The sequence below is a fragment of the Spinacia oleracea genome, chromosome 6, assembly GCF_020520425.1.
Source record: "Spinacia oleracea cultivar Varoflay chromosome 6, BTI_SOV_V1, whole genome shotgun sequence".
Classification (NCBI taxonomy): domain Eukaryota; kingdom Viridiplantae; phylum Streptophyta; class Magnoliopsida; order Caryophyllales; family Amaranthaceae; genus Spinacia; species Spinacia oleracea.
Window position 1 is genome coordinate 11,663,819 of NC_079492.1, and position 16,873 is coordinate 11,680,691.

The following is a 16,873-nucleotide window of genomic DNA, read 5'->3' on the forward strand; positions in this document are numbered from 1 at the left end:
TTTGTACAAACTTTTAGGCGATAAGTGATTGTTTGGTTATTTGTTATTTTATTAAAAAAAAGTAGATGTGATAGAAGTTAGTGGGGTATTTTTTTTAATTGAACGAGAGAGGGTGTGGGGACCAAAAAGATTTAGTGGGAAGAGAGAGACAATATAATAATTGTGGGGTCATTCCTAATTTAGAAATGTAACAACTAATCTGGGACGGCCGAAAAAGGAAAGTTTAACAATTAATCTAGGACGGAGGGAGTAATTAATAGGTTAAATGATTGATGTCATAATCACTATTGCTCGTAAAATTAATTTATTCAAATCTACTACTTTAATCTGATATAGATTGATACGATCTAATCTAATATGGACTTGTCTGATCTAGATTAGTCTAATATGAAGTTTTGAACTGGAATTAAGTGATTGATCTCGATCAGTTATCTGTACAGATTGGATACGCTATGGACATGATCTATACATGTTAGTTCTGACATGGACATTATATAAGTTCAAAGAAGATGGTATTATGGAATGGAGTAGTAAAAGAGAACCCGTGTGGGTAATGAATTGTAAAAGATAACGCAAACATGAAGGCCCCAACATTAGCAAATCAGAAAAGAAAAACCTTTTTCAGAAGCGCTTCAGTCTCTGATGATCTAATAGACCATGAACTTAAACCTCTTACCTCTGGCAAATCGGAGATATCTTCACCAAGTAAAAGTTTGTTCTCCAATTTAAGAGTGTGCCCTTCATTATAAGCAACAGTGTTCCTCTGCATTATTTTCCGACTGATCGATAGTCAGCAGTACTCAATACTGCATATTGCAATTAATAATAGAGGAGGAGAACTATATACTTATGCACAAATGGTCAAATGATTTAACTTCATGGAACGTACTCTTTTAAATTTTAATCAAGACCAATTAATTTTAATCAAGACCAAGAAGGCAGGAAGACCCTAATGATCATGCAACAAAGCTGCTTCAACATATATTCGCGCAAGTCACTCATTCTGAACACCGTTCTTTTCTTCAAACTCTAACCACTGATCATTTTGGTCACTTTATCTTGTAATGCTATGTTTTCTTGTTAGTATCACAATATTGTCCATAATTTAACTGTTTCGTAAATTTCTCATATTTTCCAGACCATTCTGGTGTCTTTATCTTGTAATGCTATGTTTTCTCTGTTTTCCCCTACTTTTGTCTGCAATATAAATAGCTCTGTTCCGAGTGTGGAACTGGGAGAATGGTCTGGATGATCCTGGCCCTGTCAAACAGAGCAAACGTAAGTTAGCCTTGGGGGTTTAACCGAGGAAACCCCCTCCGATGCCTGCAAATAGAAAAGAAGTCTTTAGAGAGAGAAAGTAGAAATAAGGTGGAGCGAGTACCGAGAATAATAATGTGTCCCATCATGAATGATGTGGGTGGTATTTATAGGCATACTATCTTGTACTTTGCCTTACTCAGATGTTGCCACGTGTGCAACGACGATGTACTTTATCTTTGTCGCCTAGCCTGCATGTCCTCTTTTATGTTGTTCTGCAAGATATGCTCTGCTTCCGTTGCTGTGCTCTGGGACCTCTGGTCTGTCTAATCGACATTTACTTAGTTTGGAGCCCAGAATCCTGCTCATGACTTTGGCCTACTTTGAGCTGGTGGCTTTGTCCTACCATTGTTGATCTGCCTTTGGCGGGTAGGACCCCGTACAACTAGTCCCTCAAGAGTAAATCTAACTCGAGAGTTGGGTCTGCTCTTGTAATTAATGTTCTGGAACTACTATGTTCTTCGAGCTTACAATACCTGCTTTGTCCTCTTTTGGTCTGCTTTTGTCCGTATACCCCCGTACAACTAGTCCCTCAAGAGTAGATCTAACTTGAGAGTTGGCTCTGCTCTTTGTATTCCTTTTCTTTTTTTTCTTTTTTTTGTGTGTGACACGTGGGTGCGTGGTTTGGCGGGATTTTTTCTCAGGGGTGGAGTGGTAAATTGTCAGAAAGTTAACCATCACTTTGTTTCGCCACGTGTCGTTCATCCCAGGGGGGTCTATTGGAACCGTCTCTGCATCTAAACCGTTCTTCTCACTGTGTTAATGTTTTTGAATTAGTGATGACACGTGCCTTTTATCCGGCCTTTGTAGCTGAAAAGTCGATTCAATCTTAGCCATTCACTTCTGGTTTTATAAGGGTCAAACTTTCCACAACCTTCTCCTTTCCGTCTTCTCTCTCTCTCTCTCTCTCCTTACTCTTCCGAAAAAACCTCCAAAATTCCTTTGGCATTTCTCTTTTTTCCGGTCATTTTCCCCTTTCCAGACTTGATTTTTCTTCCATTTTCGCGTTCCTTGCTACTTTCTCTTAGTACACTCAGTAAGTTATTTTCGCTACCAATATAATTTCTGTTTTCGCATATGAAACTTAATTTAATTTATTGGTTTGCATGTACGTTGTTCTTTTAAAGATTTTCAAAACTCCAAGGGAGGGGCCCTTTACCAAAGAGGAGTTGGATGAAGTTCGAGACAAGTGGGCTACTTACTTCAATGATTGTGAACTACCCTCGGTGTAATAAATAGAGCAGGCTTGTAGTTATCCATGACTCTTACATTACTATGTTATTTATTGATTTAATTAATTATATTTGAATTAATTCGGTAATATTATTGAAAATTTGAAATTTATATCATTTTTGAGGAATGTCAAGCTAATGTTGGTGAAACAGTATTCTATAAATTATAATGCAGAATTTTATATTGCAAAATCAGAAATTATATTGCAGAATATCAGAAATTATATTGCAGATTTTTAAAAAAAAAAAAAAATCAAAAGTTGCCCTTGTTGCAAACAAGAGAAACTTATGTGAAGTTTATAACTTGCCCTTGTTTGCAACAAGGGCAACTTATAAGCTTCACATAAGCTTATAAGTTGCCCTTATTAAGGGCAACTTTTGATAATTTTACAAAAGTGACCCAGCCATATGTTGCCCTTATAAAGGGCAACTTATGATGTTTTTTCATCTAGTGTGCCCCTTAACTCGTCGATCCTTAACCGGATGGTTTTTTATATTAGGACTTTCTCCTGTGTCCTGGAAGACTAATTAAGAAACAACAAACAATATCGCGTTCCTCGGCTGAAGCAAAATACCGTTCTATGACAGCGTTAACTTGTGAGTTAAAATGGTTAAAGCAGCTACTCAAAGATTTGGTAGAGCATAAGCAGGGCATGAGCGTGTTGTGTGATAGTCAGTCTACCCTTCACATTGCACAAAATTCAGTGTTTCATGAACGGACAAAACATATTGAAGCAGATTGTCACTTTATATGAGATGCAATCAAAGAAGGTATTATTTGTCCTTCTTACGTGTCAACAAAGGTGCAATTAGCAGACATTTTCACGAAAGCATTAGGAAAAGAAAAATTCGAGTTTTTTCTTGGCAAGATGGGCATTCGAAATCTTCATGCTCCAACTTGATGGGATGTTAAGATAGAATACTAGTGCAACTAGTATTCTAGTATTAGACGTTTTATATTCTGATACATTAGAGTTAGACTAGGATAATGCCACTGAGAATATCCTAGCATAATGGTAGTAGTAACTTCCTAGTTTAAGTAGACTTACAAATTCTATTATATTGTACTGCTATATATATTCGTGATTGATCAATCAATAAAGGGTAACTTTGAACAATATTTGTCAATTGTATTTCTGTGTGGTGAAACATATTTGCCAATACTTGCCTTGTCCACACGACACTAACTGTATTTTAAGTTCACAAATCATCTTATGGCCTGTTTGGATACCATCACTTCATTTGAAATGATGGAATTGGCTCAAATACCTTGTTCGGTAACTAATAGAATTAGAATTTGGTTTTGGCCCAAATTCAACCCTAGAAAAATTAGGTCCAATCTTTGGAATTTTAAATCCACTCAGAAACGTCGTCATTTGAAATCCAAATTGATGTCTCTCTAGTCTGTCCCCTTCCAACCTCAGATCTTGTTTTGCACTCTCCTCTAATCCTCCATCAATCCTCTTTCCTCTTGATTGTCTACCCGACTACCCCTTCCCTCGCAACCTCTTCGCCACCTCACAACTTCTTTATCGTCGCCGCCACCGCCTCACGACTTGTTTATCGTCGCCGCCGCCTCACAGCTTCTTTATCGCCACCACTGCCGTCGACTATTCTTAGACATTCGGCTCCACATTTCTATCAAACTCAAGACGATTCACAGGATCCTTGATGAGATGATAATGAACACAATGAGATTCAAGATTTAGGGTTTGATTTTCCCCAAATTTCAATGTTGTTAACAAGATAATTTTTATTTTCTACAGTCGTTGTTCATTAATAAACTGAACACATTTTTTCGATTTTATTTCTAAGCCATTGAATTAGTTTTTTTTACTGGTTGAGTTATCTTGTTTATTTTCTCTTTTTTATTCCGTCAAAAATAAATTAACACATTTTTTTCAATTTAAATTCGTAATTACCTGACGTATTGTCCTTTGATTCAGAATTAAGATGTTAGTTTTATTATAATTTTTTTTTAACATGTTAGGAAATTTATATTTTGGATGAACTAATTAGTGTATTTAACCGTCATAGCTATAAACCTTTAATTCTAGAAGTCAGTTTACATTTCTATGATCACAAAACAATGTACGGCCGTACAAAATATTAAAATTTGAAATTCGGGAATTGAAATTCCCATGTTTCCCAAACACACAATTAGGAATTGAATTGCAAAATTTGAATTCTACAATTTGAATTCCATAATTTAAAATGAATATAAATTGCATGTTTCTAAACGCAACCTTAAGGTACTTGCATTCTACATGGGTAGTGTCAGTTTTCATGTCTTAACATGAAATACAGTTGAAAGAATGCTAAAGCATTGAGAGAGAAAGAGAGACTTGAAGAGAATAAAATCGAATTATATTGAATGAATATTGTTATTACAGAAGACTCATCTATATATACAACTGATTAGATGATGTGTTCTAACCAATGGGAAGCAAGATAAATACTACTCCCTCCGTCCGAAATTAGTTGTTACACTTTCCTTTTTCGCCCATCCCAGATTAGTTGTTACACTTCTAAATTAGGAATGACGCCACAATTATTATATTGTCTCTCTTCCCACTAATTTTTTTTGTCCCAACACCCACTCTCATTCAATTAAAAAAAAATACCCCACTAACTCCTATCACATACTTTTCAATAAAATAACAATTGATAACCAAACAACCACTTATCACCTAAAACTTTGTGCAAAGGTAAGTATAACAACTAATTTGGGACGGAGGGAGTAGGATCCAATCAGGATCAGTTATTTGTACACCTAAGCTATCTAAGCTGATCATTACAAGAAGAATCAAGTAAATGATTCTCTAACAAACTGCCGTGAATGTAGGAGTGTTTGTTGAGCATGCTTGCTTCTAGAATCATCCAGAGTGATCACTGCATTGCTGGTTACATGACCATGCAGTGTGTTGCATGAGTTGGAGTATGAAGGAAGGTGTAAAGTTGTAAACTACCTCAAGTGTTCTTTATCCTTAATTAATACGGAGTACTCTGTACTATCTCTTAACATTATACAAATATTAGAGGCACTACAACATATTATGTACTAAGAGCGGATTTGAATTTGTTTTTTCCGTCTTTTAAAAAACTTGTTAGGAAAGAAAAAGAGTATTAGGGAAACATTTTATCACTGATTAGCAGGGGCTAAAGCACCCAAGTATCTTGTTTTTAAACAACTTCAATGTAACATATTTGCATGAGCAGCTAAAAATAGAAGCTTGTCCATCTTTTGATATAGCTTAAATGCTTAATGTTATATCTGTGCATTGAGAGGGTGAGGAAAGATTCGTCACCTTATATGCAACTAGTCTTATATGCACGCGATGCGTGCGAATATAAGAAAGTAAGTTTATATTACTCCGTATTACATTTCAACCCAGATAACATTTGAAAATTTATAAAACAACTTAGACTTTTCTCTCGTTCAACAACCTATAAAGAGGCGTTTTTTACATCCACTTTGACTTGACCGTTCTCTATTCTCTTTCTAGAATCGAACAATGAGGAGTACACAATAATTACCATATTTAATATTTCTCTTTTGTTTTATAGTGTAGAATTGTTACATTAGACAATCGTTTTGTATTCTTCTTTTCTTTCAACAAAAAAAAAAGCTAAAATAAATGAACAACGCATCAAAGATATACAGAGTAGATAATTATAATCTACGTTCTACGCGAAGGATTTGAGAGTTTGTCCTTGTTTTCCAGCCTTTTAGCAAGTTTAAGGGCAGCAATTGTATTAACCCCAGATGATATCCAACCTAACATATTCAACAAAGTGAAAAATCAGATAATGGTACTATTAACATCTAACAGACGGGACATTGTGCCGTCAACTTATTACAACAGACAAGTCACAACTTATTAAAGGACAGAAGAAAATCAATTTGTAGGAAGAATGGACAGGAGAAGTACCGAAGCATGGACATATGGCCAATATGAAACTGCTCCTCACTTTTCCGACAAACAGTTTGGTTCCCGGATCCCCAGCTTCTGCCATGACCAGTTGCTGTCAGCTCACGCATTGTGTGCATCAAGTTCTAGTAAGTTATAAACAGAACAGCGACAAAGTTTCCTGCAAGTTTGCTTTAAATCCTAAGCAGATGAGCTTTTCCTTACCTGCATCATCAATTTGGCCTTCAAATTTTCAACTGCTAAATAATGATGCTAAAGGTGTTCATCATTATTTACATGAATATTAGCCATACTAAAGGTGTTCAAATGCTAAATGTAGTATTCCTGCAAGCTGAAATTATTAGGCAACATGCGCATCAAAGGCAGTGGAAATTATTCCTGCAAGCTGAAATTCAAAGAGCAATCAATTATAGATCGCAATCCACATCAGGTAATCCTTCTGATACAACTTGCAGACTCGAATATCGATGTCAAGAAACATAGTGATAGTATTCTACTAATATGTTAGCTAGGTGCCTAGGGGGACCATGTTTGTATGCCTGTATAGCAATGCCCTGCACTTGAATACTTTTTATGGCGCTAACAAATTGAGTTTTGGAACGACCAGTTTCAGGAGCTTTAGAACTCCCTATATGAATGGGATGAGTTTCAGCATTCTATCAGTGACTGCTGATTAAATTCTACTTGCTCACCATTTCTGATAGGGATAATATAAAGTACTAAGCAGAAACTTTTATCTTATAGAATCTACAAATGAGGTTGTTTCTCCTAGCTGGAATATCAAAGATTTTATCGGAGGAACTTAAGTCAGTTGTCTAAATTTCCTTACAAAATTTGCTATGATGTGAACAACACATATTTGTGACGACTCGCTAGCTTGGTATCAAATTTAGGATTTAGAAATCCAGTCCATGCCTTGAGACATGAGTTTACTTTACGAATAAGTGGTTAGCAAATATCTGAATCAGGTTGGAATAAGAAAATCTCATTCCTGCTGTTTTCTTTTGCCATTTTTTTTTTGAAAGTCTGATGCCTTAACTTATTAATCTAGGATCTCTATTAAGATTATAGCTAGTAAGATCTGAAAGTTTGTGATGTAAAGATGATCAGAAGTTTGTGACTTTTAGGATTGCTGTATAAATATCACTCCATAATTAATTGATTATTGACTATGAATTTCACTCCGTAATCAATGGAAATTGTTCTTTTAGGGTGTGTTTGGTATTATTTCCAGTTTTTAGTCTTTAGTTTTAATAACACTTAACTGTTTTTGATTTTGTTTTGTTATTAATTGAGTAATGCATCTTCGATTCTATATGTTGGTTCACACGCATCAGAAATGTAGCTATTCAAGCTCATACTATGCTGTTGGTTTAGATTGTCACAATCAGAAGGAAGACACCATATAGCAAGATACATTAATGTTGAACCTAATACGAAGTATCAATGACGAAAAAAGAAAAAACACCGGGACAATCAGACAGAGAGGCTAAGAGCTGCATAAGGATTCTGAATTTCTGATGTAAATAGTGAAGTTATTTATAACTATGTAGTTTCTGTTTTTAAATAGAGAAAATTCAAAAACAGAAAGTTATAAATAATCCAGCTGATAATAGGAAAGTGTGAAGTCTCTCCATTAAAAACGGATACATGCATACAGATGCAAAAACACCCACAAAGCAGTTTTTTAAATGAGACTGCAAAGCTCCATGCCACGATGAGAAATGAATATAAGAGAGCTTAAAATCAAGTCACCTGGTATCGATTTAATTAGATTGCTGAAAGACAATACAGAACTTTTAACACCCAAGAAATCCAAAGACAAATAACATAAAATCTACATAAAAAAGGGAAATCATGTTATCAAAGAAATCCAAGATAGAAAGACCATTGCTAAAAAGACATAGAGAAAGAGATGAAAATACCATGAATCTAATCAAGATGACGACTCAGAAAAGTCCATTAGCTAAGCCTTTCTTCAAGATTGGTGGTGCGGATATTAAGCTACCAGCTAGAGTCTTTCCATTTGTTCTAGAGATATGTAGCCTTAAAGAGAGAAGGATCCATTACCCTTTCACAGTCTTCAAAACACGGTCATTGTCACATACCATGGCACCCATCCTTAATCACAGTCGGGCTTAGACCCTGTTCAAGTAAAACACATATTTCAGTACTAAAAATAATTTTGAATGTGAAACACTTTTTGAACTTCAAATAATACGAAGTACATGTTACAAAGGTAAATCACATATTTTAACCATCAATACTCAAAATTGAGTATCAAGTAGCAAAAAGTATCCCTAACCACAAATATCACCCATGATGTAAGTATGCAACTATTACTATCAGCATGTAACACATAATCCTCATCTCGCACTGGTAAAGCAAAGAGTAGTTGAAAATTTCAGAAATTTATACAAATAACACTCGAATGAAAGCTGAGAATTTTAATCATATCAAACCCACTTCCAGACTATATCTTTAACATGTATAAAAAGCTCAAAAAGAAAAACCAGAAAAGATAAATCTTGATCTTCAAAACCGCACCAACAATGGTGGATCTCTTTCTAACACCATTTCGTATCAACCACCCATTAAAGTTTGCTCAACCTACTCTTTCAATCTCATATAGAATCATGGACCGTATGGGGTTTAAAGGGGAACACCAAAAGTGGTGTTACTAAAATAACCTCAATTATTCACTTATATAATAGAGATTAAATCTCAAACACAACTTTACAAATTCCAAAGTAGATCAAATGTTAAAATCCAATAGAACATTCTTTCTCATCATATCAGTACTAAAAATAAACAAATTTTCTCAGCATTAATTCAAATGAGCACGGGTTTGCAGAATGACAACGACTGGGAGCATTATTTCAATTAATTCCCAACAAAAATATTATTGAGATTGATTTCATTGCAAAATCAAAGCAAACGTCACTCTAAAAACTGAATATAATGTTCCACAAAATCCACAAATTTCATATGTCATTAAAATAAAATTAATGATTAAGCTTGTTCTTTTAGTTAACTACCTAATCATAAAAGTGAAGAAAGAAACCCATGAGTCTGCCATGTAAGCATACTTGAACCCTCCCATCACCCGATTAGCCCGCCCGTCACCATTGAAGGACCTTTAATCCCAGGCTTAATCCCTAAATCACAAAAAAACCCAGAAAAAAAATCTCTATAATAAAAGAGAGGAAATTGCGAATGGGGTATTTGATAAAAATGAGGATAAAGGAAAAGGGATTACCGGAATAAGTGGCTGACGGTGATAGAAACGCGGGTAATAGTGACGAAACTAAGGTCATCGAGGGAGCTTCCATAATTTTCGCATGCGCAGGTAATAAAATTCACGCATGCCATTTTATCAAATATTCATTTTTTTCAAATATCTTCAAAGAATTAACACAAAAATGTAATCAAAATTAAAACACGATGGCATTTAAACAACAAAAATCCAAGAATTAACACAAAAATGCAATCAAAATTCAAACACAATGGCATAAACCAACCAAATTGAATACAAAAATCAACACTTACAGGCTTACAACATCCTCTTTAGATCTCATTACAACAATTGCAGAACCCTTCTTCTTCTTAGAACTCTTAATGACAACATCTTCGGCACCCAATTCACCAAACCTTAGTCCTATCCAACGCAACTCCACCACCACCACCGCCGCCGCAGCCGCCGCCCACATTCTCTTTCGGAAATACGGGATTTTTGGCAAACATAGCTTTAAATCGGGCGAATTCCCCATCCAATTTCCTCGTAATCTCCTCCTCATCCCGGGCCGTCTTCTCGGGGTCGACAAACGACGCTCTTTCTCTTCCCTCAAAATCCGACAAACGTCGAATTGCTTGTTGTCCGGGACCTTTTTCTCCCTCCTAACCCTGAGTAAATCAGCGACGCATTCGAGATTAGGGTTTTGAGGAATCAAATTCGAACAAATTAAGAAATGTAAATTAGGGTTTTGGGGAAGAAAAAGAAGATTAGCGAAAGGGAGAAGAAAGGTTTGAGAAAAAGGAAGGAGGAGGAGTACACGGTTAGGTTAGGTTCTTGAAATAAACCGTAAAAGGACGAAGGGTATATTGGTCTTTTTGATTGGGGACACGAAAAGTTACATTACCGAAATGTCCCTCAGCTGTTCCTTTATATAATAGAGATGTATGCAATTGTCTGACGTGGAAAATGGAATTTTATTAGGACAAAATTGATGAAGTTGCGCTCTGATTATAAAGACCTTTGTTGAAATGCAGAGAGTAAAAATGGGAGTCATCAATCATGTCAGGATTTCCTTAAGTCAAGGTGTTTTATATTTAACTGATTTTCACTTATTTTTTCTGAACTTATCTTATTTAAATTTAATTGAACTTATCTTATTTAAATTGAAATTAGATGTCCTCTATTTTCCTTGAACTTATCTTATCTGATCTCAAGTAAACTCTGAAATTAATTTTCCTGTAATAAGTGGAAATAAGTTAATCAGAACAAAAACTAAATCATTTTCTTTGCTATTATCTTTATCGGAAAGGTTTTGCATCGATAAGTTTGGAATTGCTGATTATTCATATATATTTCCTCTTTTGGAGGGGAATCACTATTCACTGATACCTTGTATTCCCTCCATCCCTTAATACTCGCACCGTTTTGACTGGACACGTTTGCCAATGCACAACTTTGACCATCAATATCTTTTAATTATATATTATAAAAACTTATAAAAATATTAATATTTTGAAAATATATATTAAGATGAAGTCAACAATATATTATGTACTAATATTTATTTTCATATATCAGAAATAAAATAGGGTTTAAGTGAATTATGTAAATAGTGCAAAAAATCAAAACTGTGCAAATATTAAAGGACAGAGGGAGTATAATTGAGTTGTGATGAAAGTTGGGCTAACTAAAAAATTTGAAATGACAACAGAAAATATGTCTTTTTGAATTACACACTTTTAACATTAGTTTAAGGATATGGGCCATGTGGCCCAATTTAAGAATATCAAATTCTTTGGTTCAACTTCCAAACACCTCATATACTCACTTCTATAATTTCAAATGAAATTCTTGTACTCCCTCCGTCCCGGAATACTTGACCTGTTTTCTTTATCGGACCGTCCCTTAAAACTTGATCTGTTTCTAAAAATGGAAATATTCTAACAATATTATATTATTTCTTACTCCACCCCTATTAACCCACCTACCCCTTACTCCATACAAAAAATAATTAAAAATTCAACCCCTACTCTCCCCCAACCCCACCCCTTTACACATTTCCCACTAACTACATTAAAATAATACCTCACTATCAACTACTATCTATTAAATTAAATAAGTCAATTCAAGTCCCTTAAACTCTGTGCCGGTCAAACCGGGTCGAGTATTTCGGGACGGAGGGAGTATATAAAAACACCATAATATATTTTTTTTAATGTGACACATGCTTTCTCTGACAGTAACTAATTTGTTTCGACCAATCTAATAGTTCTAAATTTTTAGTCACTACCCCATTCTATTGACCTTGTTTACTTTAAAATTGGTGGCTTTGACTAGCAGCTTAATACAAGTAATATTTTAATGATTTGGTAGATTTAATACATTATAAAACTGATGCCTTCTCTATCAGAAAGGTTATATATATGATAATAATGCTGTTATCTACAAGCCAAGTTGGACTGAGGCTTCTTTATACTCAAATTGTGTTCAAAGATTTATATTTTAACCTTAACTAAAAGTTAGAACTCATAATCTTAGCTTAAATAAATTCAGCAATTTTTGTGTTAGACTGTCTTATCGCAAAAACCACTTTGATTGGTTAACTAATTGGTTCTACTGCTTAACTAACTAGTTCTTGCGCTTAACCAATTAGTTTCATTGCTTAACTATTTGATTTCAATATTTAACTAATTAGTTCTAGTGATTAACTTATATGACACCAATGTGGTTTTTTTTTGTAAGACAGCCTTATATGAAACTTCCAGCCTGACATCATAAAGTAGGATTTTTCATGTCGACATATCTTCGAGGAAAACATGGTAGAATTCAGTGGTTCTTTGACCTTCTAACTTGTGCACCTAATTAGAACTGAACTTGACAAATTCAACTTTACGATGCACCAATCAGGTGGGATGACCAATGAGAAAAAGTTGTTATTGTCTTTGATTTTCTTTCTGTTACTGCTAAACAATCTGATCATCAAATGTGAGGCTGCAGTAACTTTTGTGGACAAATATTGTTCAGTTAATTCTAATGATTATGCAGTGCAAGATAACATCAAATCCCTTTTCCAAAATCTCTCTGGAGTAGCCTCGAAAAAGAACTTCTACAATTCTAGTGTTGTTAACAACTCTGGTAAAATTTATGGTCTTTTCCAGTGCCGTGAAGATCTGAATCTACAAGTATGTGCTGAATGTATACAGGATGCAATGCTTACACTAGCAGGGAGGTGTGCAAACTCAACCGAAGCTGTTGCGTGGTACTACGAATGTATGCTTCGGTATTCAAGCCGTTCTGTGTTTCCTTTGGATAGTAAAACTCCATTTATTTCAGTGGAAGGGAGGATATTACCATATTCGTCTAATCCAGTTCAGTTTGATAAACTTCTCTGGAATACTATCGAACTTGTGATTGAAAAAGCTACAGATAGTAGCAGATCGTTGAGGAATTTTGCAGTTGAAGAAGCCCAATCAAAATGGTATACACTTGCACAGTGCATCCCTGTGATAAGTGGTTCAGAATGCAAAAAGTGCTTACAAATTGCAAAAACTAAAATGCTTCAATGTTGTAGTACTCTTCAATATGCTTCTGAAAACTTTCTTTGTCAAATACTGCAGTTGACATAGATGACATTAAGACTGTTGAAACATTAAGATTCAGCTTCAGTGTCATCAAAGCTGCAACAAAAAATTTCTCTGCTGATAACATACTTGGAAAAGGTGGATTTGGTGAGGTATACAAGGTAACCGTCTTCCTGTCATTATCCTACTTTAATTCTATGACAGTCTTTTACCAGTTCACCAGTGTTTATGACAGACAAATTAACCAACTGTAGTTGGAATACGTTTTTGAATCAGGGGAAACTTGTAACTGGACAAGATGTAGCTGTTAAAAGGCTCTCAAGGAACTCAGACCAGGGTTTCTTGGAATTCAAGAATGAAGTTCTCTTAGTCGCGAAACTTCAGCACAGAATAAAGTTAAACTTTTCGGTTTCTGCGAAGCAGGAAAAGAAAAGTTATTGATATATGAGTTCCTTTGCAATTCGAGCTTGGATCATTTCCTCTATGGTACTCTGAACCTTCTATACTTTTCACTACATATTTCCCATCTTCCATGTGAAGTTTCCCTTCTAATGTTTCGGTAGACTTAATTAAACTACACTTGCAATATTGCAGATCCAGAGAAGCGTGTATCTTTGAACTGGGAAACAAGGTATAAAATTATAACTGGAATTGCAAGAGGGCTCCAGTATCTACATGAAGACTCTAGACTCAAGATCATACACCGTGATCTGAAGTCTAGCAATATTTTACTTGATGAGGAAATGAATCCAAAAATTTCAGATTTTGGCATTGCAAAACATGTTGAACTGGATCAAGTTCAAGGTGATACGAGCAGAATCATTGGAACATAGTATGTAGCCCTTGTTTGTATGCTCATCATTTTATTAATTGGATCAAGTTCATATCCTTCACTAATTCTCTACCAATTCACTGCATTTGAATTATTATTTTGTGTCAACAGTGTTTTCAGCATATGTTATGTTTAGTTGGACTTCTATAGTAAATGGTTGGTCTTTTGCAGTGGGTACATGGCTCCAGAGTATGCGATGGAAGGCCATTTCTCAGAGAAATCAGATATCTATAGTTTCGGAGTCATGGTATTGGAAATTATAAGCGGCCAAAGGAATAATGTTCAACGAAAACACCAAGAAGAACATGAAGAGGGACTGCTACACCGAGTGAGTCTCCAACTCTTGTGCAATTTTTTCTGTTTGTTCTTGTATACAATAAATCTAGATACATAACACGAGGTACTAATTCTAAAAGTGGAATTTTTGAATAGGCATGGAGGCATTGGAATGAAGGAAGAATGTTGGATTTAGTAGACTCGGTGTTGGGTGATGATTTCTCTAGCGAAGAGGTGAAAATCGCTCACCACATTGGTTTACTATGCATCCAAGAAGACGCGGCTAAGAGGCCTAGAATGGTACCAATTGTTACAGCACTGAATGGCAACTCTATTAATTTACCATTACCAACCCAACCCCATTTTTTTACAGCGGTTGTTGTTAATGATGCAACATGTACAAACTACTATACACTGGAAGTTGACCAAATTGGTTGAGTAATTGTGTCCATGAGGCTAGCACTGGTGGCCAAAATCTTGCAGTTGCCTGCATTGTTTACAAATTAATGCTCCCATAGCAGCTTAGTATACATGAATCTGTTTCATTGAGTTCAATTTGTTCATAATTATTAATTAATGAAATTTGTTTCATTGAGTTCAATTTGTTCGTAACTGTATCAAATGTTCCAGACCTGTCTGGTGTCTATATTATTTTTCTTCTTCTGTAAATGACTGATCACCATGGACAATTTCCATAATTCAATTGCTTCAAAGGTTTATCATATTTTCCAATAACATTCTGGTGTCCTTATCTTGTAAATCGATGTTTTCTCTGTTTTCCCCTGCTTTCTGTCTGCAAAATAAGTACCTCGAAGGGCCTCAATTACATCTTGCGATTGACAAACACAAGGAGAATCCACACTTAAAGACAAGAGTAACGCGTAATTACAAATTAAAACAATTTAGCTTGAGTACATCAACAAGACCGAACCTCATTAATTTAAACATTGCATATTAATTAGAATGAGAAGAAGCTAAAATGGACAATGAAGGACAGCCCCAGTTTAGCAGAACCGGTTCACGATCATATCGAATATGACAACTTGGGTAGAACATCATCAAAGGAGTACTCTTCGCCCAATCAGAATACTCAGCCATCGACTTAAATGCTTCTCGTAAACATCTTTCACATCGACTTCCTAGAATATCAGGAGTGCATTGCACAAGTATATATAACTCGTCAAGGACAGCAATATTAACTACGCCTGTCGCGTAACCTCCTGTTGATTTGTTATAGGCTGCTTCCTGTATCAAACCTTGTATATTCTCCGCAACAATGGGGTACAATTCTGGAGTAGGGTTGTCATCGATTGTAGTAGAAAAACCCCAAGTGTAAGGAATCTCTTCTTCGAGGGAGTATAATGAGCGATTTGCATACCGAACCATGCATTCTTCTAACCATACAATTGACTCTTTCTGAGTTGGACATCTCTCGATGATCTCCTGTGATGCTTGCTTCACACAGTCATGGCATTGTTGTTTGTCGAGATCACCCCTGCAATTGTAAAGCGCGTATATTTTGTCGCTTCCTTTACCAATGGAAGAGTGGCCGAAACCTGAGGTTAAGGCTTGGTTCGCGAGTTTAGGAAGAAGAGTATTGATATTGTGTTGGTATGTGCTAATGGTTGTGTAGTTGCCAACATCTAGGCAATGCCAGTCGGCGAAGTTGAATTGAGAATAAACGACCGGTGTAGTGACGAAAATAGTGAGGAACATTATTATGAGATTCGTTTGCTGGCTCGAAATCGAAGGGAAATTCATATTTAGTTTATCTTTTGTGAGATATTCTTCGAGATTAATTATTTGTAGCCTTTAAGTCTTGAAGCATATCTTCATCAAGTTTAAGCACGCAAGTCCATTGACCTTAGTTTGTAATATTTAAAGACAAATAATTGAATATAGTTGACTAATAGGATAGGATGTTGAACAACGTTACAGTGTTAGAAATTAATTATTGGTACTCAGTGAGTATGATCTGAATTCTTGATTTCACACAGGTAAGCGTAGAAAGTCTAATTTCACAACTCATTTGGATCAAGAATGACTTGAGAGAATATAAAAACAGATTATGCTAAAGGCGTGGCCTTGTCACGTCTAATTTTTCACTAGTTACTTTTGGGTTAATCTCCTCTTTCGTCCCCTCAAAAAAATAAAAAGTTGTTAAGGATATCTATATCATGTTTTAGTATTTAAGTCAAAGTCATATGTCTAGTAATAGAATTTGTCTTGGACAAAGGTTTACGTAGTGGTAGTGGTTTGCTGGATTCCTATGCCTAGTTGTAGTTGTATTAGGAGTCTTACGTTAAATCTCCGTAGTATAAATATGGGCAATGCCCACGTCAATAAAACTCAAGCTTTAACTCTCTCAATAATATTTTACATGGTATCAAGAACAAGGTTTTCATAAATCCGTTTTTTTGTCTTCTTTTCAATGGCAGGCGATGAAGAAACACCGCCTCCCCCACCTA

The 16,873-nt window shown here is 35.4% G+C and overlaps 1 protein-coding gene and 1 pseudogene across 1 annotated transcript; one reads left to right on the forward strand and one right to left on the reverse strand.

Annotated features, from left to right (window-relative positions):
* Window positions 1–12,610: 12,610 nt before the first annotated feature.
* LOC110794237 (cysteine-rich receptor-like protein kinase 44) lies at window positions 12,611–15,081 on the forward strand (annotated as a pseudogene).
* A 278-nt stretch (window positions 15,082–15,359) lies between these two features.
* LOC110794238 (cysteine-rich repeat secretory protein 1-like) lies at window positions 15,360–16,121 on the reverse strand. Its single transcript, XM_021999190.2, has one exon. It carries the CDS (start codon window positions 16,119–16,121, stop codon window positions 15,360–15,362), a length of 762 nt encoding a protein of 253 aa, XP_021854882.2.
* Between the last annotated feature and the right edge of the window lie 752 nt (window positions 16,122–16,873).

What these genes read in the sequence shown, in the direction of transcription:
- LOC110794238 (XM_021999190.2), bottom strand. Translation starts at nt 16,121, where the DNA reads ATGTTCCTCACTATTTTCGTCACTACACCGGTCGTTTATTCTCAATTC.